A 27,482-nucleotide genomic window follows, 5' to 3' on the forward strand; every position below is an offset into this window, starting at 1 on the left:
TGCTTTCAATCTTTAAAATCATTTTCTTGTGTTTGATTCGTTTTTTTTTTCTGATCAACAACTACTGGTATTTAGCAAATGCTTGGAAATTGTTTTAGATGCCACTTCTTCGCTTTTGAAGAGACAGATAAAATTTTTGTCAACTGTTGGTGTTTGTTACTACACAATAAAAATATCTGAACATTAAATGTTACGGAATCTCAATTCTGACTTGAACAGTGAAGAAGGAAATCTGTGTTAGACATAATTTTCCATTATATAACATAAGTTTCCTAGAATTTATTCTCATATTAGTATTAAGTATGTTTCCAATCAATTTTCCATACAGCGTGGACTTTAAAATAGATCAAACTAATTTTTCTGTTTCTAAATTGTGTTTTACGTCTAGACTGATTGAGATTTACATGTTTTGCACGTAATATTCACTTACCGCTTTCACACGGTGACTGTATGAATTTATATGTACCATTTACCTAACCAGCCGATATGTGCTTCCGTGGCTCATTGGATGCAAGGATGCTCTTTGGAAATTATATTGATAACTTCATTTTGAGCATGAGATCATGCAACGATTCTCGAAGAAGGTACTAAAGAAAGACGTTGCCAAGTCAATAAAAAAACTTTTTTAATCCATCTAGTGCAGTAAGGATGCATTTCTATCAATACTTATATTTTCAAAAGCATCACTTCATTCCTAACGCGACCGTCGTACCGTTCGGATGCTAATTCGTGGTAGAGCAAGTGTGTATATAGCCGTGCTAATCCGCTTCAAGGTCAATCAAAGATTAATCTTTTGTTACTGTGAGCAGTGTACCAGACAAACACGAAACAATAGAAACAATACCGTTGGGCGATTTCAAGTGCTAGTGCAAGTCTGTAGACTTTAAATAGTGATCGAACGTTTGGAGTGGTGCCGTGACCCGGTGCTGTGTGCTTTTTTCCTCCTAGAGGTTTTTTTGCACACGGGCACAGTTACAATTCAATCAACGCGTGGCCCCAGCGGCCGAGCTTTGCTACGGAGCACACCGATTAACCAAGGCCAGGCATTGGTGGCTATTGTTTAAGATAAGTAATATTCTCTTTTCCTATTTTATCTGTCGTTTAAATTACCTGATAGTACCCCAGATCTCTTACCCGCACGGATACAATTCCGTGTCATGATAAACATTGAGAAACATAATCCTGATCCACCAGATAATGAAATGGATACAACTGCTAATAGCAACAAACCCCGCGTTAAAAATTATCCCGACGGACTTGCACTCCCGGCCGGACCGTATACGGTTTATTTCCGGCCCAAATTAAATGGAAAAAAATTGAACACTCTTCAATTATCGAGAGAACTGTCAAAGCGATACTCTACCGTTAAGAGTATCGACAAGGTGCGCCCAGACAAGCTTAGGGTCTCGTTAACCAGTGCAAAACAGGCTAACGAGATCGTTCAATGCGAGCTCTTTACGCGGGAATATCGTGTGTACATCCCCGCTCGTGAAGTCGAGATTGACGGCGTGGTCACCGATGCCAGTTTGACATGCGAAGACGTTCTTAAGTACGGGATGGGTTGCTTTAAAAACCCCTTACTTAAGACCGTAAAGATACTGGATTGCAAGCGATTGCATTCAGTGTCGATCGCGGGGGATGGTACCAAATCATATCCCCAATCAGACTCGTATCGGGTGACCTTCGCTGGCTCGGCTTTACCTAACTACGTCCTCCTGGACCGAGTGCGCCTCCCTGTTCGTCTTTTTGTTCCGCGTTTAATGAACTGCACCAACTGCAAGCAACTGGGACACACAACATCCCATTGCTGCAATAAACTCCGTTGTGCTAACTGTGGGGGGTCTCATGCGGATGGCTCTTGCGGTAAACGCACTGAAAAGTGTCTTTACTGTAAGGAGGGTCCGCATGACCTAATGGCATGTCCTGCGTACAAAATGCGCAAGGATAACATGAAGCGTTCCCTGAAGGAACACTCCAAGCGTTCCTTTGCTGACATGCTCAAGACTGCCACACCCCCTAAACAATCAACGAACATCTATACCTGCTTGTCAACTGACGAGAGCGAGTTTGACGACCCATTGGAAGGTACATCTTCGGCGGTCCCTCATAGCTTTAGAAAAAGAGTAAACAAATCCTCTCATAAGCTCCCAAGTAAGGGTTCGAAGATGTCTTCCGATGGGCCTCCAACATTTATATTTAGGAGTAGTGGAGAAAAAGCTCCGAAGCAAAAAGTTCCTGGTTTCGGAAAACTCAATTCTGAGAAGGAATTCCCACCACTTCCCGGGACACCAAAATCCCCAAGTGCCCCTGAAAACCCAACAGAGAATCAGCTGGGTGCTGGGCTCATAAAATTCTCTGATGTTGTGGACTGGATTTTTACCACCTTCAATATCTCTGATCCCCTTAAAAGCCTGTTTATGGCTTTGATACCTACAGTTAGAACTTTTTTGAAGCAGTTGACTGCAAAATGGCCCCTTCTTTCAGCGATCGTATCCTTCGATGGCTAACTCATCCACCGAGGTCACGGATTCAATCACTGTTTTACAGTGGAATTGTAGAAGTATCATCCCAAAAATAGATTCTTTTAAAATTCTTGTGAATAATCTGAAATGTGACGCATTTGCATTGTGCGAAACTTGGCTAACTTCTGATGTTTCCCTGAACTTCCACGATTTTAACATTATTCGCCTGGATCGAGACGATCCCTACGGAGGAGTACTTTTGGGGATCAAAAAGTGCTACTCCTTCTATCGAATTAACCTCCCATCGATACCAGGTATTGAAGTTGTCGCATGTCATGTCACAATGAAAGGCAAGGACCTTTGCATTGCTTCCATCTACATTCCCCCTAGAGCCTCAGTTGGGTACCACTGGCTCAGCAGTATCATGCAACTTCTTCCCGCACCGACGTTAGTTTTAGGAGACTTTAACTCTCACGGTGCGGGATGGGGTTGTCTTCATGATGACAACAGATCAACCGCGATCTATGATCTTTGCGATAACTTCAATATGACTATTTTGAATACCGGAGAAATGACACGGATTCCCGCACCACCAGCAAGACCAAGCGCGCTGGATTTATCCTTATGCTCGACCTCGCTACGGTTGGATTGCACGTGGAAGGTGATCCCCAATCCCCACGGTAGCGACCATCTACCTATCGTAATTTCAATCGCCTACGGATTAAGACCATCGGAGACAATCAATTTTTCGTATGACCTCACACGAAATATTGATTGGAAATACTACGCAAATTCGATATCTGAGAAACTAGAATCAACACAAGAACTTCCTCCGGAGGAGGAGTACACGTTGTTGGCTGACTTGATTCTCGACACCGCGACTCAAGCTCAGACGAAACGTGTACCTGGCGCGAAAACCAACATCCGTCCTCCTAACCTGTGGTGGGACAAAGAGTGCTCATCACTGAACGCGGAAAGATCTTTAGCGTTCAAAAAGTTCAGAAAAAATGGAACACCCGATAATTATCGGAATTACGCGGCGTTAGACAAGCAAATGAAGAACTTAGTCAAAGCAAAGAAACTTGGTTATTGGCGACGGTTTGTTGAAGGATTATCAAAAGAAACATCGATGAGCACTCTTTGGAACACAGCCCGACGAATGCGCAACCAAAACGCCACGAATGAAAGCGAGGAATATTCCAACCGCTGGATATTCGATTTCGCTAAAAAAGTATGCCCAGACTCTGTTCCGGAACAGAAGACCACCCGCGCCGCGACATCAAATACAAACGAAACACCGTTTTCGATGGTAGAGTTCTCACTCGCACTCTTGTCGTGTAACAATAAAGCCCCGGGGCTAGACAGAATTAAATTCAACTTGTTGAAAAATCTCCCTGACCCTGCGAAAAGGCGCTTGTTGAATTTATTTAACAAGTTTCTTACGGGTAATATTGTCCCACACGACTGGAGACAAGTGCGAGTGATCGCCATCCAAAAACCAGGAAAACCAGCCTCCGATCACAATTCGTATCGGCCGATTGCTATGCTTTCCTGCATCCGGAAATTGTTCGAAAAAATGATTCTCTTTCGTCTTGACAATTGGGTGGAGACTAATGGCTTGCTTTCAGATACACAATTTGGTTTCCGCAGGGGCAAAGGAACGAACGATTGTCTTGCGTTGCTCTCAACAGAAATTCAAATGGCATTTGCTCGTAAAGAACAAATGGCGTCAGTTTTCCTCGACATCAAGGGGGCCTTTGACTCAGTTTCCATAAACATCCTATCTGAGAAGTTGCATCAGCATGGTCTTTCACCAATTTTGAATAACTTTTTGTATAATCTATTGTCCGAGAAACACATGTATTTCGCGCATGGTGATTTGTCGACAATACGATTCAGTTACATGGGTCTTCCTCAGGGCTCATGTTTAAGCCCCCTTTTATACAATTTTTACGTAAGCAATATTGATGAATGTATCAACACATCTTGCACGCTAAGACAACTTGCCGACGACAGCGTTGTGTCTATTATAGGACCCAAAGCTGCCGATCTCCAAGGACCATTACAAGATACCCTCGACAACTTGTCGACATGGGCTCTTCAAATGGGTATCGAGTTCTCTACGGAGAAAACTGAGCTAGTTGTATTTTCAAGGAAGCGAGAACCAGCACAATTACAGCTTCAACTAGGGGGTGAAACCATAGCTCAGGTCTTCACATTTAAATATCTCGGGGTCTGGTTCGACTCCAAAGGCACCTGGGGATGTCACATTAGATATCTGAAACAAAAATGCCAACGGAGAATCAACTTTCTTCGTACGATAACCGGATCGTGGTGGGGTGCCCATCCAGGAGACCTGATCAGGTTGTACCAAACAACGATATTGTCCGTTATGGAATATGGATGCTTTTGCTTCCGATCCGCGGCGAACACTCATTTCATCAAGCTGGAAAGAATCCAGTATCGTTGCTTGCGTATTTCCTTAGGTTGCATGCAGTCAACTCATACGATGAGTCTCGAAGTGTTGGCGGGCGTCTTACCGTTGAAAAACCGATTCTGGGATCTCTCATATCGATTGCTAATCCGATGCGAAATCTTGAATCCGAAGGTGATTGAAAACTTCGAAAGGCTTGTCGAGCTCAATTCTCAGACCCGTTTTATGTCCTTGTATTTTGATTACATGGCTCAGAATATTAACCCTTCTTCGTTTGTGCCCAACCGTGTCCTATTCTTGGATACTTCTGATTCCACTGTATTTTTCGACACATCCATGAGAGAAGAGATTCGTGGAATTCCGGATCACGTACGCCCTCAAGTGGCCCCCAATATTTTTTATAACAAATTCAGAACAGTCAACTGTGAAAAGATATTCTACACTGACGGATCATACATCAACGAGTCCACAGGCTTCGGCATCTTCAATCAAAACATCACCGCTTCTTACAAACTCAGTGATCCAGCTTCAGTTTACGTCGCAGAACTAGCTGCCATTCAGTACACTCTTGAGATCATTGAAACCTTGCCCAAAGACCATTACTTCATTGTCACGGACAGTCTAAGCTCAATAGAAGCTCTTCGGGCAATGAAGCCAGGAAAGTATCCCCCATATTTCCTGGGGAAAATACGGGAACATTTGAGAACTTTATCTGGACGGTCTTATTCAATATCGTTAGTCTGGGTCCCTTCGCATTGTTCCATTCCAGGCAATGAACAGGCAGACTCATTGGCTAAAGTGGGCGCATTAGAAGGTGATATTTATGAAAGACCAATATGCTTCAATGAATTTTTCAGAATCTCTCGTCAGAAAACTCTCGAAAGTTGGCAAACTTCATGGAGCAATGACGAACTGGGACGATGGCTACACTCCATTATCCCTAAGGTATCGACGAAACCTTGGTTCAGGGGGATGAACGTGAGTCGCGATTTCATTCGTGTTATGTCGCGGCTCATGTCAAATCACTACACCTTCAACGCACATCTCCGGCGTATTGGGCTCGCGGAGAGCGGTCTCTGCACCTGTGGCGACGGTTATCAGGACATCGAGCATGTCGTGTGGTCGTGCGTAGAGTATCGTGACGTCAGGTCGCAGCTACTGGAATCCCTTAGGGCCCGAGGTAGACCGCCTGAGGTTCCGGTTCGGGATGTGTTGGCGAGTCGGGATAGTTTATATATGCTTCTAATATACCAGTACCTTAAACACATTAATATACAAGTGTAACTCGTAATATCCTCTCTCTTGTCGAGGCTAAGAATAATCTTCACCTATAGGTTCGAGACTAACATTCGCCCGATTCTCCCAATCCCTAGTCTGTCCACCATCTCTGTCGAAAATAACAAGATCTTTTTGCTGTCACTAATTTTTTCGTTCCCTTTTCCTCCGTTTCTCCACCATCTCGATGTCAACTAATTAGATCTTTGTCGTATTCAGTCATTCGTTCCCATCCTCCCTTTTTTCACTCCGTTTTCCACAAAATTACTTCTCCATGTTTCTTTCAATCTCTTAGGTAACATCACCATCATCGTCCACGGAAAACTGCTCCAATCGATGACCAACATGCGGACCACCCGACGGGTATCCGTGGCCTGGGGGTGTTTCTCGCGGACCCACGTAGAATCGTCATCTGGAAGACACTCGTATTACATTCAATCCATCGACCATTACCGATCGCCAACTGCAACTGCAACTGAATCTGCCAGAATCGACCATTGCGACCGGAATACGTCACTACCCTAATGATAATACCCTAGTTTTAAGTTAGTCGTTAATCAAGATAAGAAAATACTCTTGGCATCTTAGAGCATTAGCAGTGTGCCTTTAAATATATTATTAATGAATAAAAAAATAAAAAAAAAAAGCATCACTTTTTTTGGAATAAACTGCAATAACTTTTTCAATTTGTTTAAGAAGTTTTGTCAGATTAATATAAATTTAAATATGGCAATGTTGCACGATGTATTCAAAATTAAACAAAGCACACTATGTGCTAGGCGATGGAGTTTTCTTCTTCCGTACCAGCACGTACCGGTGCGTATCGGTTTCGCATCATTTTGTATGACAGTTTGAATTTTTTTCATCGTCTTATCATTTCGGAACCGGAAATCGGATCTTGATGAAATTTAACAGTATCTTTTAAGACATTGAGAGCTCTAATTTGAATTATGATTTGTGAAAATCGGTTCAACCGTTGCTGAGAAATTGACGTGAGTTCCGGTTTTGGAGATTTTCTTCACTATTACCGGTGCTTTCGGAAGTGGAAACCGGGAATTAGTAGTACCAAAGTAGGTTTATATATCTACTGACTAACAAGGTCTGCCAACTAGATGAATTTAAGAGTAAGTTTTATAAACATTTGCACCTCGTTTCACCATCACTTGCAAAAAAAATACTCATGAAAATGAAAATTTTTTACTTGTCGAGCTGTAATATCGTAAGACGGATCTGGACCAACTTTTTAAAGAATTTCAAAGCCTTTCTGTGCCTCTGAGTTAGTAAAAATGAATTGAAAAAATTCCGAGAAAATTGAATGCGCATTTTCTCATCGATTTTCACATATTACCTTGTAATTCCGGGACCGGAAGTCGGATCGGGATAAAATTCAATAGTAATCTATGGGACCATAAGACCTTTCATTTGATTCTGAGTTTATGAAAAGAGGTTCATCTCTGAGAAAATCGAGTGTCATTATTTGTCACACACATGGACGTAAATACATCTCTACGAACTGAGTTTAATAGTATATGACAGTCGAATGGTATATTAAAAATTCCGTTTTCACAGTTATTGCATAACCTTTCTTTATAAGAAAGGCAAAAACATTGTAATATTTTTACCTTTCTCATAGAGGCCGAGTGTCATATACCATTCGACTCAGTTCGTCAAGATCACAAAATGTCTGCCTGTGCGTGTGTGTGTGTGCGTATGTGTGACAAAAAATGTCACTCAATTTTCTCAGAGATATCTGAACCGCTGTTGTATTTTATCCCGATCCGACTTCCGGTTCCGGAATTAAAAGGGTCATATGCCCAAAAATAGGAAAAAATAGTCACCGTTTCTCACAGATGACTCAGACCGATTTTCACAAACTTAGATTCAAATGAAAGGTCTAATAGCCTCGCACATTTTTTTTGAATTTCATTTGGATCCATCTTCCGGTTCCGGAATTACAAGGAAATAGGTGCAAACATACTAAAAAATGCGCACTCCATTTTCTCGGAAATTACTTAACCGATTTTCACAAACTCAGAAGCAAACAAAAGGTCTTGAAATTCTTTAAAAAGTTCTCGAGAAAATGATCCAGATCCGACTTCCGGTTTCGGTATTACAGTGCGATTAGCGAAAATTTTCAATTTCATGAGTATTTTTCCACAAGCGATAGTGCACATTATTATAAAACTTACTGCTAAATTCATCTAGTTGGCATCTTGTTAGTTAGTAAATACATAAAACTTCTTAGGGACTACTAGTCCTCGGTTTCCGCTTCCGAAAACACCGATAATAGTGAAGAAAATCTCCAAAAACGGAACTCATTTTGATTTCACAGCAACGGTTAGGCCGATTTTCATGAATCATGATTCAAATTAAAGTTCTCATAGTCTTTAAATATACTGTGCAATTTAATCCTGATCCGACTTCCGGTTTCGATGTTATAAGGCGATGAGTGTCAAGACATTCAAATCGTCATTCAAAATGACGAAGCACACTAGACGGTACGTGCGCCTTGGCTCCGTTCGCAGCGTGTTTTGTTCAATTTTGTATAGCGTGCAGGGTTGCCACATTTAAGTCTATATTATTCGGATGAAAAACTGTAAATTTTTAATTCGTTTATTCAATTTCAACCTGCTTGTTAGTGTTATTACAAGATCATGATAACGATGCTTTTATGCAATCACTTGAAAAATTGACTAGTGAAAATTGGCCCAGAGGGCTAAGGGTTCTATATTATTCGACACAGTTCATCAACCTAAGTAATGTATGTGTCTGTGGGTGTATGCGTGTCAGTATGTGTCAAATAATGCCACTCATAAAATAAATAATCTCGTGGTCCCATATATTGATATTGAATTTTAAACCAATTTGTAGGCTATATTAGTTACTTACTAAACGAACCGACTTCGGCTATACTGGTTCCAAGTTCTCGGTCCCAGAAGTACCGGGAATAGTGGTCAAAAAGTTTGATGATTCGATCGATCTCCACAAGCAGGCTCAAATAAAAGGTCCTGTAGTCTCATAGGTTGCTGTTTAATTTCATCTGGGTCCGACTTCCGGTTCCAGAACTATAGGGTGAAGTGTGTTTAATCATTTAGCGCGACGATACAAATTAAAGTAAAATTTTTATTACCTCGACATAACTGTTTACAAATTGAAAAGGGTAATGTTAGTTTATACCCAAAGAAAGTTTCTTATTTTATTCAAGATGGAAAAAAAATTCTCCACAGAATTTTCTAGTGATATTTTTGAAAATATAAGTAATATGAGAAAGACATCATTACACCACTAGGTGGATTAAAAACAGTTTTGTAGTCTGTGTTCACTTTTGTAAAAGCAAAGGTATAAATCTCATAAAAATAGAGGAAAGTACTACTTGAGTTAATCAATTCTGCGGGTGCACTAGCAGTTCTATCTGGAGTGGTATGCATAGATGAGCTGAAGACAAAGAACTCATTTTTTTATTATTTCAATTATTATTGCTTGTATATTATTTCTTTGAATTTCAAGAGGATTTTTCTACTGAAAATTTATCGTAAATAAAACATAGAAATGAGAGCTTGGTTCCAATTTAAATATTTGACAAATAACTCGTGCCATTGGCACCATAAATCAACTTTAGTGTTACCAGTGCTGCTATTAAATGAAACAGATATCATCACAGTACAATCGCATGCTCTCGACTGGCATCAAGTAAATACACCGCAGATATGTGATCCCGACACTCCAATTCCTAACAGCAAAACAAAGAATCTGAAAAGCAATCAAAGCGGATATAAAACAGTTACCTTGCTTATTCTTCTTATAACAACCATTAAAGCGACACATGCTAGCACTTTGGCCCATCAGGGCCTTGGTTGGCGCTGGTGGTACAAAAGTCCGCTTCCTTTCGGGGTTTCCGCTTCCCGTCGGTTTATTGTGCTCGTAAATCTGCCGTACTCGGATGAGCTTCCGCCGCAACCATCACAAACACAACGAATGCAGCTACTTCCGGAACCGGCGGCACACTCTTATGAGTTCTGTTTTTTTTTCTTTTACTCTCTGGATTCGTGTATGTGTGTTTGTTAACTCCGCTGCAGCCTCCGGTCAGCAGCACTTCATTTCACTTCCTCACTAAGTTCACATTAGTTTCGCAATAAAATCACAACAGTTGACGCGGTGCTGCACTTCCGGTTCCGGCGGCAAACGGCCCCACCGCCGGTAGCCCATTGTTTCCTTTCTCGCCGAATCGTCCGTGGCACTGCCACTGGTGCAACACTGCGAAACGAACTCGACTACGGTACTTTTCATTCGTCGGATGTCGCCGACATCGGCACGTGGTGCCATTTCCATTTGGAACACTTTTTACTGCGTCTGATTCACTTTTTCCGCCAGTTTTTTTTTCTTCTCTTTTCTACGGGTTTAAATTCGAAAGCGGTTTATTTCCGTTCAGTAGTGCTGCACTGTGTTGAGTAGAACGTAAAAGCATTTATTTTAAATTCTCTTTCACGGTTGGTTAATAATTTAGGTGGCACTGAAAGGATTTGGTTGTCTAGGAGCCTTCTCCAATACGACGCCACTATGCAGAATTCGCACATTTTGAATACCCTTCGAAACAATCGCCCGAAAGGAGACGCATGGTGTTTGCTGTACACTACAAAACAGAGATTTCCTTCCAAAGAGTCTGCCCCTGAAACCACAGCAACCGAAGTGTCACATATATTTCCCGGAAATAAGATTTATGGGCAGTACATGTGAAAACGTTGGTACAACGCTCTTGGAAAACGCAATCGATAGAATGTAAAGATCAAGTGGAAGCAGCGAATAATACAGGAAACTAAAGCCACTTAACAGCTTATGGCCGGATTATGCATAGTCATTGCACTGCAATGACTTTCGATTGCACCGGATAGCATTTTTTCCAGTCATCTAGAACAAATGAATGTGCAAACTTTCTCGCCTTTGCTTTCGCTAATTTATTGTGTTTTTTTTTTGCTCATATTTCTCCATTACCACTTGAAAGTCGAACGAACGGATTCGGAACAAAGCGGACCAGTCATAATCAGATAAAAGGTTCCTAAATGGGATGCTATTCATTAAACTTTCTATCCTCAATCGATTGGGTACGGGTATCGTTAGAAATAATGTTGAATTGTGTTCTTCCCCGATGGAGAATTGTTCTCAAAGCTGGATTTCTTCTTCGCAGCCATAAAATAGGATATTCAACGTTATGCTCTGACTTTCCACTGGTTCGGTATTTCTTGCAGCATTCTTGAATCAAGCTGGCTTGAAGGTGATCATAAACTTTCACGCTCGATTGAAACGGGGTAAATACATATTTTAACAGCAAATGCAATTATTTGCATTTGTTCTGGAATTTACCCACTGGCCGAGAATGGGTTTGTGTTTTAACCAGGCGTATTTTTTTAGTATTTTATTTTGCGCCATTCATTTTCTTAGCATTGTCATTCACAAAGAAATAGCTTTTATATTGTGTGATTGCTGGCCAAGGAAAAGTTTTTCCAACTTGGTTGCACAATGCTGCCGCTAGTGAAAATATTAACACAATTTCTATACAGGCTTTGGCAGGAAAGGAAGTTGAATCGAGCAAAATATTTTGAATTTATAATCGAAATTCTGTCCCTGAATTATGTTCTGTCGCTTTCAAAATACGTTTAAGCATTATGAAAAAAAAATTGGAAAAAGATGAACAATGCAGTTCACATAGAATCCTTGAATGAATGAAACGCAGAAGCTGTCGCTCCACTCCACATCCACTATCGGCTGTGAAAGTGTGAATTGGATTCGCGAAGCCCGTGATGGACTTCTTCTGGTTGTGCTACAAGACATTCGTCATTGTGATAGCGATGTACATTGGATTTGGATTTTAGTAGGAATTCTTAAATTTTTACAAAATACTTCACCAACTTATATCAGATGAAAGTCAATATTTTCGAACTAGCAAACTCACACCAACCAGTATTACCAACTTACAAAGACAAACACAAGACAGCGTTGTGGACAATCAGACGATTCTGGAATGAGCCGCCCCAATCAACAAAATTCACCGGTACGCGGCCCCAAGGTCAATCGCTATTGATTTTCAGCGTTGTCGTGTTTGACCAACAGTAAATAAAATTTAAATTTCTAAAAAAAAGAGAACGCACCGGGATATTAAGATAGTGCAATAAATCCAACTTAACCATAGTAAGAGTGCAATATACAGAGTGTTCCTTGCCCAGCACGAAACAGTTACTGCTGTCATCGTTGGTGAAAATAATTGGAGACTAGACACTAAAACAAGCAATTCGCAAAAAAAAACACATACACTGGTGCTTTCACGCCTAAGGCCAGTAATTATTAATTTCAAGCGTTACTGAGATCTACAATCGAAATTCGACTGAAAGAATAAACGCGTTCCAATGTACCGAAGGAGTAGAAGATCCTTAATTCAACTTCATGCCGGTTTCTTATCCGGCATGAAGTTGAATTATGTAAATCAAAGCATGCCATATTTGTTGGAATGATAACTTGATATCACATAATTTAAAGCATTTATATCTGATTTCTCTGTCTATTTTGATGTCAAATTCAGCCAATTTAGGCTGTAAAACCATGTCATATTTTTTCATCTTTTTACTGATAGATGTAAATTTATAAGAGTCTTTTGTGATGTGCTGATATTTTTTTTATTTTGAGCAGCACTCATCATAGAAAACGAACACAAATTCATTGCTATACAGTAAATTTAGCAGTTCGAAGCATCATTACCATGTAAAAAAAGCCTAGTTTTTGCTAAGTCATAGAATAGTGACGATCGCGCGGATTTAGCGCGATTTTTGTTCAGGTTTTAGCGATGTAACACAGATTTCTCGCTGATTCTTGAAAGGGTGGGTGAGTAAAATCGCAGACATAACTGGCGGACGTGAATACGAATAAAAATGATAATCGTTCGCACTAGTTGATTGTGTGAATTTCGCAACTTTTACTGCTTCGCTTCCAGAATTGTAACGGTGCATTTATACTAAAGATTGACCTATTAGCGACAAATATTTCCTACCACACAATTAAATAACGCGGAAGAAATGAGAGTGAAAAAATGGCAACATACGGAATTTTGATGTCGATTATTTCATTTTCGGATTTGCATATTTCAGTGAGAGAAACTATCGAAATGTTGTATGGGACTCATTTCTGGCATTTAGAAGAGCCAAATTGTGGAATTCTCTGCGATATTCAACACTGTTTGAAGTATTTTTCGCGAACAAGAAGCACTCATATGCTAGCTTTATTCGCACTCGTTTGGTGCGAACTTTTCACTGCGAAAAGTGCACAAAGCTAATCAAATTAATCTAGATTTACACTAAATTTATAATTCTTATCTCCGATTTGAAAAGAAGCAATCTGTATAATTCTTTGGAACCATTAGAAGGACTAATTTTGCATAATGTTCCCCATCATTGTCCACTTGCCGTTGTATTTTGCTCCAATGCAAACGACCAGCAGAAGGATGTTGCAATCGATCTTCTTTGAAGGCAAACTGACTCTGCGGGTGTCCCGCAAAATGTTAAATACTGAACGGAGTTCTTGATACTGGAACTGGAACTGAGCTCTGGACCTGAACCAACCGGAATGATGTACTTGCTAACTACATTTACACTTTAAAAAAGGCACCCTATAGTAAAGTAATTCGTATTCACGACAAAATGCGTTTTGTCGGTTATGTCATTTTTACCATTAGATCAGGGCCATTTCGACGAAAGCTGTTTCGCCGAAAGCCATTTCGCCGAAAGGGTTATTTCGCCGAATGTCACTTCGCCGAACGCCATTTCACCGAAAGAGTCATTTCGCCGATTTCTTCAATAGTTTTCATATCGTGATTAGATTTGATTTGAAATAAAGACAAAACTTGTTTTAATCTACCTAGAGGTGTAATGATGCCTTTCTCATATATAATACTGTGGTATTCTATTCAAAATGTTTCTCTTCGATTTTTGAAAGAAACCAAAGGATTGTTTGTGCATCAACTAGTATTATATGAAGAATGAAACAGTTCTCTGATCGGTTAGACCATCCATTAGGAAACGCAGTGGGTTCACTATTATATGTACTTCCAACACCGGAACCTGAGAACCGGTATAAACGAAGTCGGTTTGTACGGCCACCAATTAACATGACGTACAAACTCTACTAGTTTTTATTCAAATTTTGAAGATTTTATACGATTTTGCCATCGTACTCTAAACGACGATTGAAATTTTCGTTGTAGCCAAAAATATGCAGTAATTTTTGGACGAACCATAAGAGTTTTCACTTGACCCTAAGATTGGGAATAACGGTTTTAGCCCAGTTTAGAATTTCTTTACAGTTTTCGCCAGTTTACAATATTGAACACACTTTACTACGGAACCAGAAGTCGAATCCGGATGAAATTCAGGAACCGAATGAAATTCAGGACCGTAGGACCTTTCGTTTGAATCTAAGTTTGTCAAAATCTATATGAAATAGGCAAAATGATAATGCTTACTCTCGTTTTGTTGAACTACAATAGTATCTCTGATATAATCCAGAAAGGCTTCAGAAATCTTCAGAATCTTCAGAATGCAATTCCCAAGAAAATTCCTATTTAATTTTGAGAGATAAACGAAACAACCCTTTCGGCAAAATGATTTCTTCGGCAAAACGATTCGGCGAAATGGCATTCGGCGAGATGACCCGTTCCCTATACCATTATATCTCCATAGCCAACTCATTTTCGAACTTGATTCACAACCCAATAGTAGTCATCAAACGAGATTTAGCCTGTTAAACCCGTTCAGTCATCTTCGAGAAAATTATGCGAAGAGGAACATCTTTAGAAAGGTGCACACCCATACACATACACAAATGTACATAGACATTTTTGGATCTCGTTCAGCAGAGTCGAATGGCATATAACACTAGGAGTCTCCGGAGCTCCGATCAAAAGTCAGTTTCTGCAGCAATTCTATTACCTTCCTAGAGATAACGGCAAAAGGTGCAAACTTAGAAAACAATTTTCGAGTCCCGAATAGCTGAGTTTAATATACCAATCGACTCAGTTCAACGACTATAACAAATGACTGTGTGTGTACATAGAAAAAATTTAGGAAATTTTAGAAATGGTAGGGCCGTCCATGTCAACCAGAACGCTATTAAATACATTTGAGATCTGCTGTTTAGTTTTTGATTTAGACAAAGCTTTTAGAATATATCTGATAAATTTAGTTTGCTACGAATTACATACTTTGAAAATCTTATTCGAAAATACGTATTAGTCTGAGTTCTGTCCAGCAATTCTAGTTGTAGACATCCACCTAGACTAAATCGTAAGAATTTACATTTTCAGAGATCGACATTAAAATTGACTCATTTTTACAATTGATCAAACACAAGTTCAATACATTCTGATATTTTTTAAGTTTAAAACATGCAAGTTTACACTTCTTCTTGAAAGGCTTGGTACGTTTGACATAAATGTTTATCATTGTTTGTAAAAATCAGTCATTTTACGAATTACGTTCTTATGAATTGTGTCATATGTAAATCGACTTCACCTGTAAGCTTCGTAATTTGTTACTGTGTACAGGAAAAATATTTGAAATTTACAGGAGATGTAGATTTCCATATAACTCAATTCATAAAAACGTAGTTTGAGCTTGCAATACTACGCTATGCCCGTTCTCAATTGTTGCCATCGACCTCAACATCAAACCAAAGCCGAATATTCATGGTTCGATGGTCATGTTGTGCCTATGGTGGAACCAAAAGGGTGTTGCGTACTATGAGCTGTTACAACCAGACATTACAATAATGTGAGATTGATCGGTATAGGCTGCAATTGATGCGTTTGATCCGTGCACTACGAAAAAACGACCGGAATACAAGCAAAGCCATGGCAAAGTTATTCTCCTTCATGACAACGATCGGCCTCATGGGCAAAAGTCATGAAAAAATATTTAAAAATATTAAAAATATAAATACTTGAGCGTTTAAGTGGGACATTTTGCCGCACCCACCATGCTCTCCTGACATTGTTCCTTCTGATTACTGGTTGTACTGACGAATGCAGCACGATATGGCAGACCATCGGTTTTATTCTTTTGCATAAATCAAAAAATGGCTTCAAACTTGGTTCACCTTAATAGACGAGACATGTTTTAGAGATGGAATTCGGAAATGGCCAATTCAATTATTTTCTTTGTTAAATAATTGCATTTTTGACCCCAAAAAAACTGATCGAATTAATTTGTACTCCTTCAATGAATACGTTGCCCAAAATAAAAGATGCCAAAATCGAAGCATGGAAAAAAGGCAAGCGCATATAACAATATTTTGACACTCATATGCAAATAACGGCAAAAACCAATAGATTTCAAAACGATCACAATAGTGTTTCAGTAGGACGGTAGACATTGCATTTGAGACTAGTTTGATCAAAATCGGTTCAGCCGTTTCTGAGATCAAATTTCAACGATTTAGCGCTCCAATTACATCCTCATCCACGTTATTTACCCGATTGGGTTTTCTCTGACTATTATCTGTTTTCAAGCATCAATAGATGGTTTAATTATTTAAGATGGAAAATTATTTTTCAAACCTGATCGCAAAGTATGAAAATAAGTGTCGTATAGAATGTAAAATAATAAAACATGTTTTATTCCACTTGGATATAAAGTACTCATCAACCTATAGGAGGGAGCTGGATAAAACTCAGTAGTTTTATATAACACCATTAGATCTTTCATTTGATTTTAAGTTTGTGCAAATTGGCTGAGCCTTTTGCCAAACAAATTGAGTGCATAAAAATGTTGCATACATTTTGTGTTCTCGACGAACAACAAACGCCAGATTTTTTTTTTGCATTTTTTACGACACCTTTGCCATGTTGGTAATTTTATTAGGTCAAACATTTTTAAAAGCTTTTTGATCTAAAAAAAGAAAAAAAAAAACATCAGAGAAACTTGCACACCATGGTCAGCAACCTAATGAAGTTATTTTACGCTATCGCAAAGTGCTCCTGGTTTGTTGCATTCTGTTTCTCTAATAACCGCCGGCACAGCCAGTAACAATCCGGTCCGGGGAACCACTTAACGAGCGAAATGTACATACATAAATTTGAAAAATTTCATTTCAGTCCAAATCCAGTTCCGGTTGCTTGCTCGCGGGTGGCTCGTAAAACTTCCAAGAAGTAAAAGCTGTAAAATTAAGCGCCACGCAATCAAACCAAATTGAGCACCATTCCGGGCACTGTTATTACTTGATAGTCTATTGTCCAAACTGTCGTCTCTACTGGCTGCTTTGCATGCTTCCGCTGCTTTTACGACCGCTCGGTGGGTTCCAAAATTTTATTTCAATGTGTACTTCGACACTTCCAAAATCCCATATATACCACTACGGTGTTTACGGTGTACAGGGTACTTAAAAAGTGCGGTGTGAATTTACTGCCGTGAAGTATTTTCCTCGGAAGGTAAACTGTTCTCAACTCTCGAGTTTTGTTCTGCTGTATAAGATTTCATTGATTTTTTTATTTTATCCATAAAAATAATTCAAAAGTTCAAACACAATTTTGAAATAAATTTGGAAAGATAATCCCGTGTGAGAAATGTAATGTTAAAAAACGGTAAACTTTTCTATTGTTTTTTGACATAGCGTTCGGTATTCAAAATACTATTTTAATTTACAAACTCAAGTTAGGCATGTCCAGACATATCAATTTTTAAAGCATGTATTCGTGAGGTCTTTGTAAAACACAGTATGCCTAACTTTTAAAGAATTGAACTACCATCAAAGCTAAGAGTTTACGTTCAAAACCTAATCGTTCCTTTTGATCGGATTCATAAACACTGGAAACTCAATATTATTATTCATTCCGTTCGCGTGCCAATGTCACTTTAGAGCGTCGTCCATCTTTTCGAGGATGTCGAAGTCGTCCCGGGATAGGTGATCGGCTTATTGATGATATTAAAGCATAACAATTAAATTGAGTACGAGGTCGACACACGCACTATTTGCCGAATTTCGATGAGCTTCCATTAAAGTACAGACCGAAAAATTTATGGTAATGGCCAGATGGCCTTTGGTGAATATTTAACGACTCGAACAAAAGGTACTTTCATTGCACTTGTCATACTGTCATAAAGAAATTAGTTGCCATCCATTTACAGGCACGTTTTACGGCATTGACTAGCACTTCAATTCGGTTATGATCGCAGCAGCAGCACCTAAGTGGCAATGTTGTTAATTATGATTGTTATGCGTAGTAACTGGGATCATAAAGTACTTCAAGGACGGGGTTTTGAAGGATACCTTATAACGCAATAAAGTTGGCAGTGCGTTATTAATCTAAAAGCTTATTGGCACGTTTTAATAAGGCTTTTGTCGTGAATACGACTTACTTTACTATGGGGTGCCTTTTCAAAATTTACGCTTTGAGAGAGTGATAAGTTTTTGATCGTGAATATCTCTTGTTGTATCTAACGAATCAACATAATTTTTGCTACATGCCATCGGAAATATGATCACAATTTTATGATAAAATTTTCAGTTGCGTGACATCATCTCAAATCATTCAAAATTATTTTTTCTTAAATGTTTGGTATAAACGAGTATCAAAGAGGATAATTCATAAGGCGCGTTTGCCTTTCTCGTATTTTTAAAGTTCATAGCTTAGTGAACTGTGAAAGGATTTAAATAATCTAACTACCAATAGAATCGAAATATAAACGTGTATAGCAAAAGCATTGAAGTATTTCAATAGTACACTATTGAAAAACCTGTCTCATTTGACCCATGTCAACACCAGCCATTCAAAACGCGTTCTAAGGAAGAGAATAAAATATCTGCTGCTGTACAACAAATCGTTCGAGAAAAATGTTCCGAAAAGTGGTGAAAATCGTGATGAGTTCTACAATTTGGTCCTTCTGAATGCTAGAAACGAATCCCTACAGCATATTGATAGTTCATTTCAATAAATTATGCAAACCCGAATATTTTTATAGCCTTTAGGACCGCCCATTAGTGAAAAACGCTACAAACGAAATCAGGTAAAAACAAGCCTCTCAACAAAAATTGAATCAGTTTGGATTCTATCGCCACTGCGAGCAGATGTGTTTTGTGTCGTTTGCAAAGCTAGTTTCGCTTTCGACAAGAGCGATTACGTCACAGCTGCCAGTCATTAGCATTGGTGAAAAAACAACGGTGGAGAGCATTACACAAAATCAGCCGTTCTAATGGCTCTAAAAGTTTCCTGAAGAACTATTAGGATTTGTTGTTCGCAAACCGAAGGTAATTATCCTCAGTTTGGTGCAAATCAAGAACAGTTTGGTTAGATTTGTGCACTTTTCGCTGTGTAAAATTCACAGTAATCGAGAGCAAGTGAAACCTTCTTTTTTGCGAAAAATGTGAAAAAGGGAAATGCTTGCACAAATCATACAATTGATCAACTAATTGATATTCGGAAGTGTTAAGGAACATGTCAGTTGTTTACGTATTCACGACATCCAGTTATGTCTCTGACATTACCCACCCGCCTTTTTGTTGACGGTATTTAATCGTATTGCAACACACTTATGCCAGCCCTTGATGCAATCCTCGAAACATTGATTGGCCAAGTGTCATATGCCATTCGACTCAGTTCATCGAACTGAGCGATGTCTGTGTGTGTGTGTGTGTGTTTGTGTATGTGTGTGTCTTTGTGTGTGTATGTGTCAAATAATTTCACTAGGTTTTCTCGGATATGGCTAAAACGATTTTGACAAATTTAGAATTGGGTTTTATGGTCCCATACGAAATTCTTGAATTTCATCCGGATCCGACTTCCGATTCCGGAGTTATTGGGTAAAGGACTATTCACACATTTCAGTTCCGTGACGGTTCAGTGAAAATGCCTTCAGTGCGCCGTCAGTGTTCTTTTTTATCGGTACCCTTCCGTTCCGTTTCCGTGCTGTTTCCGTTCCGGCACAGCCAATGCAATGACATACCGACTTCAGTGAAAATGAAAAATATCGGTGACGACGAATTTGAGTTTGCCGGACGGACGCGACACTGACGGCGAGCTGCACTGAAACGGCACTGTGCTGGATAGGTGTGAATGCGCGCATAGAAAACGAATGAAATAATATCAGTATCCGTGCACGGTGTTGTGCCGGCACTGAACCGGACCGGATATGTGTGAATAGTCCTTAAAGTGTGCTAAATATTCTACACCGTCACTTAAACTGGCGAAACCAAAACGTAAAAAATTATCTAAACTATAGTCAAAACCGTTCTTCACAATTTTAGGGTCTAATGAAAGGTCGTATGGTCCTATTAAAAATTACTGTATATTTTCGGATACAAATTAAATACGAACCAACTTCGATAATACCGGTTCTCGGGTTCCGGTGCTGGAAGTACATATAATAGTGAACCAACTTCGTTTTCTTAAGAATGACCTACGCGAGCAAAGCACTGTTTCATTCTGTATGTTATACTGGTTTATGCACAAACAATCTCTTGATTTCTTTTAAAAAATCGAAGAGAAACATTTTGAATAGAATACCACTGCATTACATATGAGAAAGGCATCATTACACCACTAGGTGGATTAAAACAAGTTTTTATATTGAGTTTTCGGTACGGCCATCAGAGCCATCTGCGATTTTTCCATAATCTCATCTCGGGTGCTGAAACGCGTTCCACGGAGCGGTTTCATGAGACGACCTAATAGGAAAAAGTCACAAGGAGCCAAATCAGGTGAGATCGGTGGTTTCTGAATGGTATTCGTTTCGTTTTTAGCCAAATGTTTACGGATAACGATCATGGTACAGGATCCACGAGTTGTTTGCCCACAAATCTGGTGTTTTTCAACGAATTGCTTCACGCAAACGTCTCATAGCGTCCGGATAATACTCCTTGTAAGCATCGCCTTCTTTTTCCACTGAAAACGACGACCCTTCTGAAACGTTCGTGCCACTGATAAACGACTGTTTTCTTCAGAGTATCGTTGCCGAAACACTTTTCTCACATTTGCAATGTCGTCGCTTAATTGAAACCGTTTTTAACGCACAATTTAATGCTAACTCATTGTTGCAAATTCATTTCCATTTTGAAAACTGTACAAAATCGAGGACACGTACAATCGCAGATGTACTCAATACAGCGTAATTTTTGCAAATGTTCAACTGAAATATTGATATATCAATGCCACCTAAAAAAAATCAAATTGGGTGATTGAGAGCGCCACACGTTGGTCATTCAGAGAACTTTTTTTTATTAAGGTAGTATTTCGGCACTAGGTCCAAGTACAACCGCGAAACGGATACACAAATGCAGGCTGCTTGCGGTGGTTGAGACTCTTTCACATAAATACTTACCTCTTCGGGCAGACCGACGGTTATCAATCATTATGGATTTCAGTTTAACCATGGCTCTAGAGGATGTTTCAGACAGATAAAATATCATTTTGTCGATATGGTTTGTCAGAAAATTTTTGATCCGACAAGCGATCTACATCGGCAGATAAACTAATGATTCTGCAATTTCCGAACTTTACAAGAAAGAATGACTGAAACATCACGTTCGAAGAAGTTTCGGACAAGTTTTGATAGGAATTTTCTTATTCCAGAAGCGATTTACAGCTGCGGTAGCAAAAATAAACAAATTTTCGTTACGTGTTTTCAACCTCTGAATTCTACGAATAGAAGTATGCCTGAAAAACGCATTATACCATTCTTAAAGTACATGAAAATTAGGCTAACTGTCGCTACAGATGAGCAGAGATGCCAGGTAAAAAATTCAAATATCTTCAGACAGGGTTGCAAAAGTCTGTAAATCCAAAAAATGTCAGCGGACGTTCCTTTCTCTTTAAAGTATGATACACAAAACAAGCTTAGCGAGCAAAAAAAAAACAGCGCGGCTATTTCAAAAGTCTGTAAATTTTGACGACAGTCGGCGAAGAATTTGATTTTCTGCAGCACTTTATAAGATATCTGGCATCTCTGCTGACAAGTGACTGTAAAAAGCAAAGTCTTGGCATTACATTCCTTTTGTGGAATTTAGCCTTTCTGTTTCAACAGACTTCGCAGCCGATTCTTAGTGTACAGAATCATTGCATGGCTAGTACTACACGGAAAAGTCAGCGATCGCAAAACAACTAAAATATTAGTTGTTTTTCTGATTTTGATTGGTTGAAATTTGGTACAACTAATCGACTGTTGTTTTAACTAATCTGTCATTTTTGATTTATCGTGCTGGCAGCTTAGCAACGACACCCAACAAGTAATGAAACGTTTCAGTTGAGCAATGCCAAACACCCTAAGCGAACAATGAAACGTTTCAATGAGATGTCACTCGTGCAATTGAGCAAAGACACAATCCCAGCAAAGTTACTTGTATGCATGAAAGCAAAAAAATGTCTCAGTTGTTTCAACCAATTATTCAGTTATTTGAACTTAAAACGCCAATTGCAATAAATATTTTTTACTGTTACCCTCTTCGGGGGGCAGCTAATCGTTCACTGCTTGAACAACGAAATTTTACCTAATTAACTGCTTCTATCTTTATCACTAAACTCACAAAGGATATAGAAATGAACCAAAAGATTACAATTCTCAAAAGGGAACTCATCAGAAAAATGGTCACAGGGAATTAGGAAATTTTTCCTTCACTTGCAGAATGGCTCGCTGGTACACCTAATGCGTTAAGCGGTTTTAATAACATTGACATGAACTGTCCTAGAATACATTACTCTCAGATGACATTAAAACATTTATACTGTAGGAATATCTATTTAACACATGGAAAACTTGTTTTGCAATTAACTGTTATATTCTTCTGCATACTTTCACTTACATAAAACTAACATAAATGACGTTCATTTACCATTGAAAATTTTCAATATGAAACGCTTCTGGTGAAATGAAGAGGTTTTTTGTTCTGCCTTTTGCTGTCTTCGTTCTCCACCAAGTGACAGCATTTGAATACACCAATTTCGGTTACCTGAATGGTTATGTCAAAATCAACAGATATGTTAGTTAAATCAACAACATTTTAGTTGAAACAACCAGGGCGTGAAACAACAATTGCAATATTGTAATTTTGTGATCTGTGGGTTCTCCGTGTATGGATCCTACTGACACTAAGAATCCTTCCAGGTCGGGGTTCGAGCATACGACAACTGGCTTGTAAGACCAGCGTCCTATGCATTGAACCGCCAACCTGGGACGTCTGACTGTGCTAGCCTTGAAACAAAGTGGATTGCATCGAAGAGGACATCAACCCAAAAAAAATCGCCCCAATTTTCACTTGATCGAGCACGCTAAATATTTGATAGAATATCAAAGATAGATAGGATAGGCAAGCTTAACAAAAATTTATCGGGTGACTGCGAGTGCCACACTTTTTGATCAAGGGTACCACACTTTATAATATGGACATGTTGTATGAAAACCTTGAGTACAATATAAGTGCTGTACACGGTTCGTGTTCACACTTCATACGACACAGTCGAAAATCGCTTACGGTCCAGACGACAGAAATAAAGACAATACAGTGTAGTGCACAATAGCGTATTCGAAATGATTAAACACGATCTAAAAAGCATGAAGCTTGGCCTTCGCGACCAAATTCAATATTTATTATTAGCAACGAACCCAAAACTTCGAACAACAAAGAAAACGAGAAGAAACCCAAAACCTCTTCCGAGGATACGTTCGAGAACAATAACAACTACGATGAAGCAATCGATGACATGACGAGCCGCGAATAAAGTATTCCTCAATCGTCGCTGGATGAAAAGCTCTTTTTCCCTATGAAAAAGAGTGGCAACGAGATCCAATATTTAAAAAAAATGAGCAATTCCAGGAATGAGTAGACGAAAAAGCGACAAAATCAGAATCGACCTTCACCGATTTTGATGACACTTTGCACATGGCTTCAGTATGGCAAACCATAAGTTTTGAACCGATTGAGAGGTCAATCCGACTTACGACTGATTTTTAAAAAGTGCGCATGTATTTTTGCTTTTCTCCAAAATTGCCTTTTTCAAATCGTTGCTACTCGGAAACCGTACCCAATCACAACTGCAAAACAATGAATGGGCAGAGCAGAGACGTCGAGATGCATTTACGACCATGTCTTTTTGTTACGTGTCACAAGAAGAATATGAACGGAGTGTGACCGAGTGGAGTAGCGTTCATAAGGATATCAAAATGACAGAAATACCATTCTTTCGTTCCGATTTCAGAAACCACAATCGTCACAAGACTGTATTCGAATGACGATGCACGTAGTACTCATACAATTTTCAAAAACCTAAAACATATTTAAGGTATATTGAGAATTATTCAGAACATGTAATAATTGTAGTTATAGCAAGCAAATAAACAATTCATGGAAATGTAAAAAATAATTAAATATCCAAGTATCTCAAGAACAGCTACTTTTAGAAGAAAGGATATCATGAACAAATTTATTGGATATCTTGAACAAATTTAAGTGTCCAATCGATTCCCTACAACTTCTTCCTGAACGCCATTTTTGTACAATTAACGGTTTCCGAGTTACATCGATTTGAAAAAGGCAATTTTGGTGAAATGCAAAAATACATATGCCCTTTTTAAAAATCAGTCGGATTGACCTCTCAATCGGTTCAAAACTTAAGGTTTGCCATACTGAAGCCATGTGCAAAGTTTCATCCAAATCGGAGAAATTCGTGTCGGATGATCTGGTAAGCATTTCTGGAATTGCTCAAATATACTGACTAACAAAAATAAATTCGATCGGCCACGTAAAACATGTACGTAAGTAGGTTTGATTAAACGTTTTTACTTAATAAAAATTGCGCTATACACGACGTATAAATTTACTGGTGGACGGAATAAGTCGTTTTGCCTTTCTCATATGGAAAGGCTATACAATCACTGCAAAAACGAACTTTTAAACCGAGGTTCGAATGGCCAATACCATTCGATTCAGCTCGACGAGCCCATCAAATTTCTCTGTGTGTGTGTGTGTGTGCCAAATATTGTCACTCACTGTTCTCGGAGATGGCTGAAGTGATTTTCACAAACAAGGTCTTACGGTCCCATACAAAGTTCCTGAATTTTATTTAGAACCGACTTCCGGTTCCAGAATTGCAGGGTGATATGCATCAAATTGGTGAAAATAATGTCACTCACTTTTCTCGGAAATGTCTGAACCGATTTTCACAAACTTAGATTCAAATGAAAGGTCTTAAGATATCAGAAGAATATCCTAATTTTCATTCGAGTTAAACCCTGCTTCCGGAGGTAGGGTGCTTATGGCGTTTTTCATTGAGAAACACTGGTGGCGTGGATTGCTCTGATTTTGCACTTTCGAGCAGAAATGGCAATGAAACACCGTCAAAATAAAAAAAATGAAAAACGGCATTAGTGTAAAAATGTAAGTTTCAAGAATTTTTTTTTTCATAACCTACCTCTTTATATTGGCTAGTTAATTTATCTAGCTTGCAGACCATGAGAGTCTGTAAACAAACAAACCATTGATAGTCCCATGATTTATCTACTGAATTTTATCCTAGTGCGGCTACTGGTACATTATTTTTTCAAAATTCAAACTTTCATAGAGAATTGTAAATAAATTTGTAGGTCATATTAGTACATGGTTGAATAAACCGAATGCCACTATGCCGATATCCAGCTTTCGGTTCCGGAAGTACCGACAATAATAATCAAATGTGATAACATGTAGCTTCTCACATATGAATAGATTTTCACTAACTTAAACTTAAATGAAGTGAATCAATGTAGTAGTATTATGCAATAAAAGTATTCAAAACTATTTTCTGAACTTTTTAATTGCAGTATTTCTGGGAATTTCTGCTGTAAAATACAGGAGAAAATGAAAATGAGAAAGGCTCTGAATATACTAGTACTTCGGCTGTAGTTTTCTTGTTCATCATTTTCGAGAAAATGATATATGAGACACTTAGAAAGCTCGTTTTGGCGTTCAAGAGTTATATGACTTTTTTAATTTTTGTAAGGCAATTTGAACACTAATTTAAATGAGCTAAACAATAATACCCTCCCAGATTTCTCCTCGAATTTTCCAAGCCAAGACATGATAAAGTTATTCTCCTGCATGACAACGCTCGGCCTAATGTCGCGAATGAAAAAATATTTGGAAACGCTTAAATGAGAAACTTTGCCCCACCCGCAGAAATCGAAAATTGACTTCAAACTTTAATCATCTCAATAGACGAGACATGTTTTAGAGATGGAATTCAGAAATGGCCAGAGAGATGGGAAAAAAGTAGTAACTAGCGATGGACTTTGATTAATCTTTATTTATTTTTCTTTTGAAATTAAAAAAAACCCAAAAAAGTTGATCGAATTCATTGTACTCCCTCAATGAATACGTTGCCCAAAACAAAACATGCTAGAATTGAAACGTGTAAAAATGGCATTTGTCAAATAATACCCTCCCAGATTTCTCTTCAAACTTTCCTTATTTTATGACTTTTCGAAAACCCTATGAGATTAGTCTTAATCGATCTTTCATCTGTTGAATATTTATATTAGAAGGTTGACTAGTTTTTGACGAAAAAGTAATCATAACTTTCGAATGGTAGCTTATATAGAAAAGCTTAGTTGAGCAAAATTGGCGGTTCAATGGATAGGGCGCTGGTCTTACAAACCAGTTTTCGTATATTCTAGCCCCAACCTGGAAGGATTCGTAGTGTCAGTACAATCGTAGCACCAGCCATGCACTGGTTTTTCTGTACACTCTGAATTGGCTGCGAAGTCTGTTGAAACAGAAGGTCAAATTCCACTACAGGAATGTAATACCAAGGCTTTGCTCGGCCTTTTAGTTGAGCAAAATTGTGTACAATAATTAGCTTGACAAATCTTCGGAAGACGATTTTTTCGTAAAACTGTTCACAAAAGAGTTACAACAAAAAAGGTGATTTTTCGATATCAACCCTATTTTTACTCCGAAAAATTGATGTAATTCAATCAAATGAAGAGGATGAAATCAAATGAAGATGATGGTTTTCAGCAATGTTGCTCAAAATAAAATTTCCTACAACTTCGCTGTAAAGTGCAATTATGTTTAAACTCTTTTAGGAAAGTTTGGATTGAGGTTTAAATTCACACATGGACCACCCTAATGATCTTCTACATCAAAAGATGCGCCAGTTGAATACAAATCGTCTACAATTAACGTTCATTCAACTTATCATTTTCCGACTAGCTTCTGAGAAAAATTTTGTGGTTTTCCTTCTTCCGTGTTATTGTTTGTTATTCAAGATTATAAATTGATTGATAAAAATCTTCTATTATGAAGATTCGTAA

The 27,482-nt window shown here is 38.6% G+C and overlaps 1 protein-coding gene across 15 annotated transcripts in view; it reads right to left on the minus strand.

Annotated features, from left to right (window-relative positions):
• LOC131429786 (dual 3',5'-cyclic-AMP and -GMP phosphodiesterase 11-like) overlaps window positions 1-27,482 on the minus strand; it is a 346,593-nt gene that overhangs the window by 53,452 nt on the left and 265,659 nt on the right. For 7 of the 15 annotated variants that reach the window (XM_058594134.1, XM_058594136.1, XM_058594138.1 and 4 more), the window contains one exon: window positions 9,957-10,610. The exons of the other annotated variants lie outside the window; for them this stretch is intronic. In XM_058594134.1, the coding sequence (XP_058450117.1) occupies window positions 9,957-10,014 (58 nt within the window). In that variant the 5' untranslated portion in view covers window positions 10,015-10,610. The remainder of the gene's footprint in view (window positions 1-9,956; window positions 10,611-27,482) is intronic. 15 annotated transcript variants of the gene reach the window in all.

This window comes from Malaya genurostris, chromosome 2, assembly GCF_030247185.1.
Source record: "Malaya genurostris strain Urasoe2022 chromosome 2, Malgen_1.1, whole genome shotgun sequence".
Classification (NCBI taxonomy): domain Eukaryota; kingdom Metazoa; phylum Arthropoda; class Insecta; order Diptera; family Culicidae; genus Malaya; species Malaya genurostris.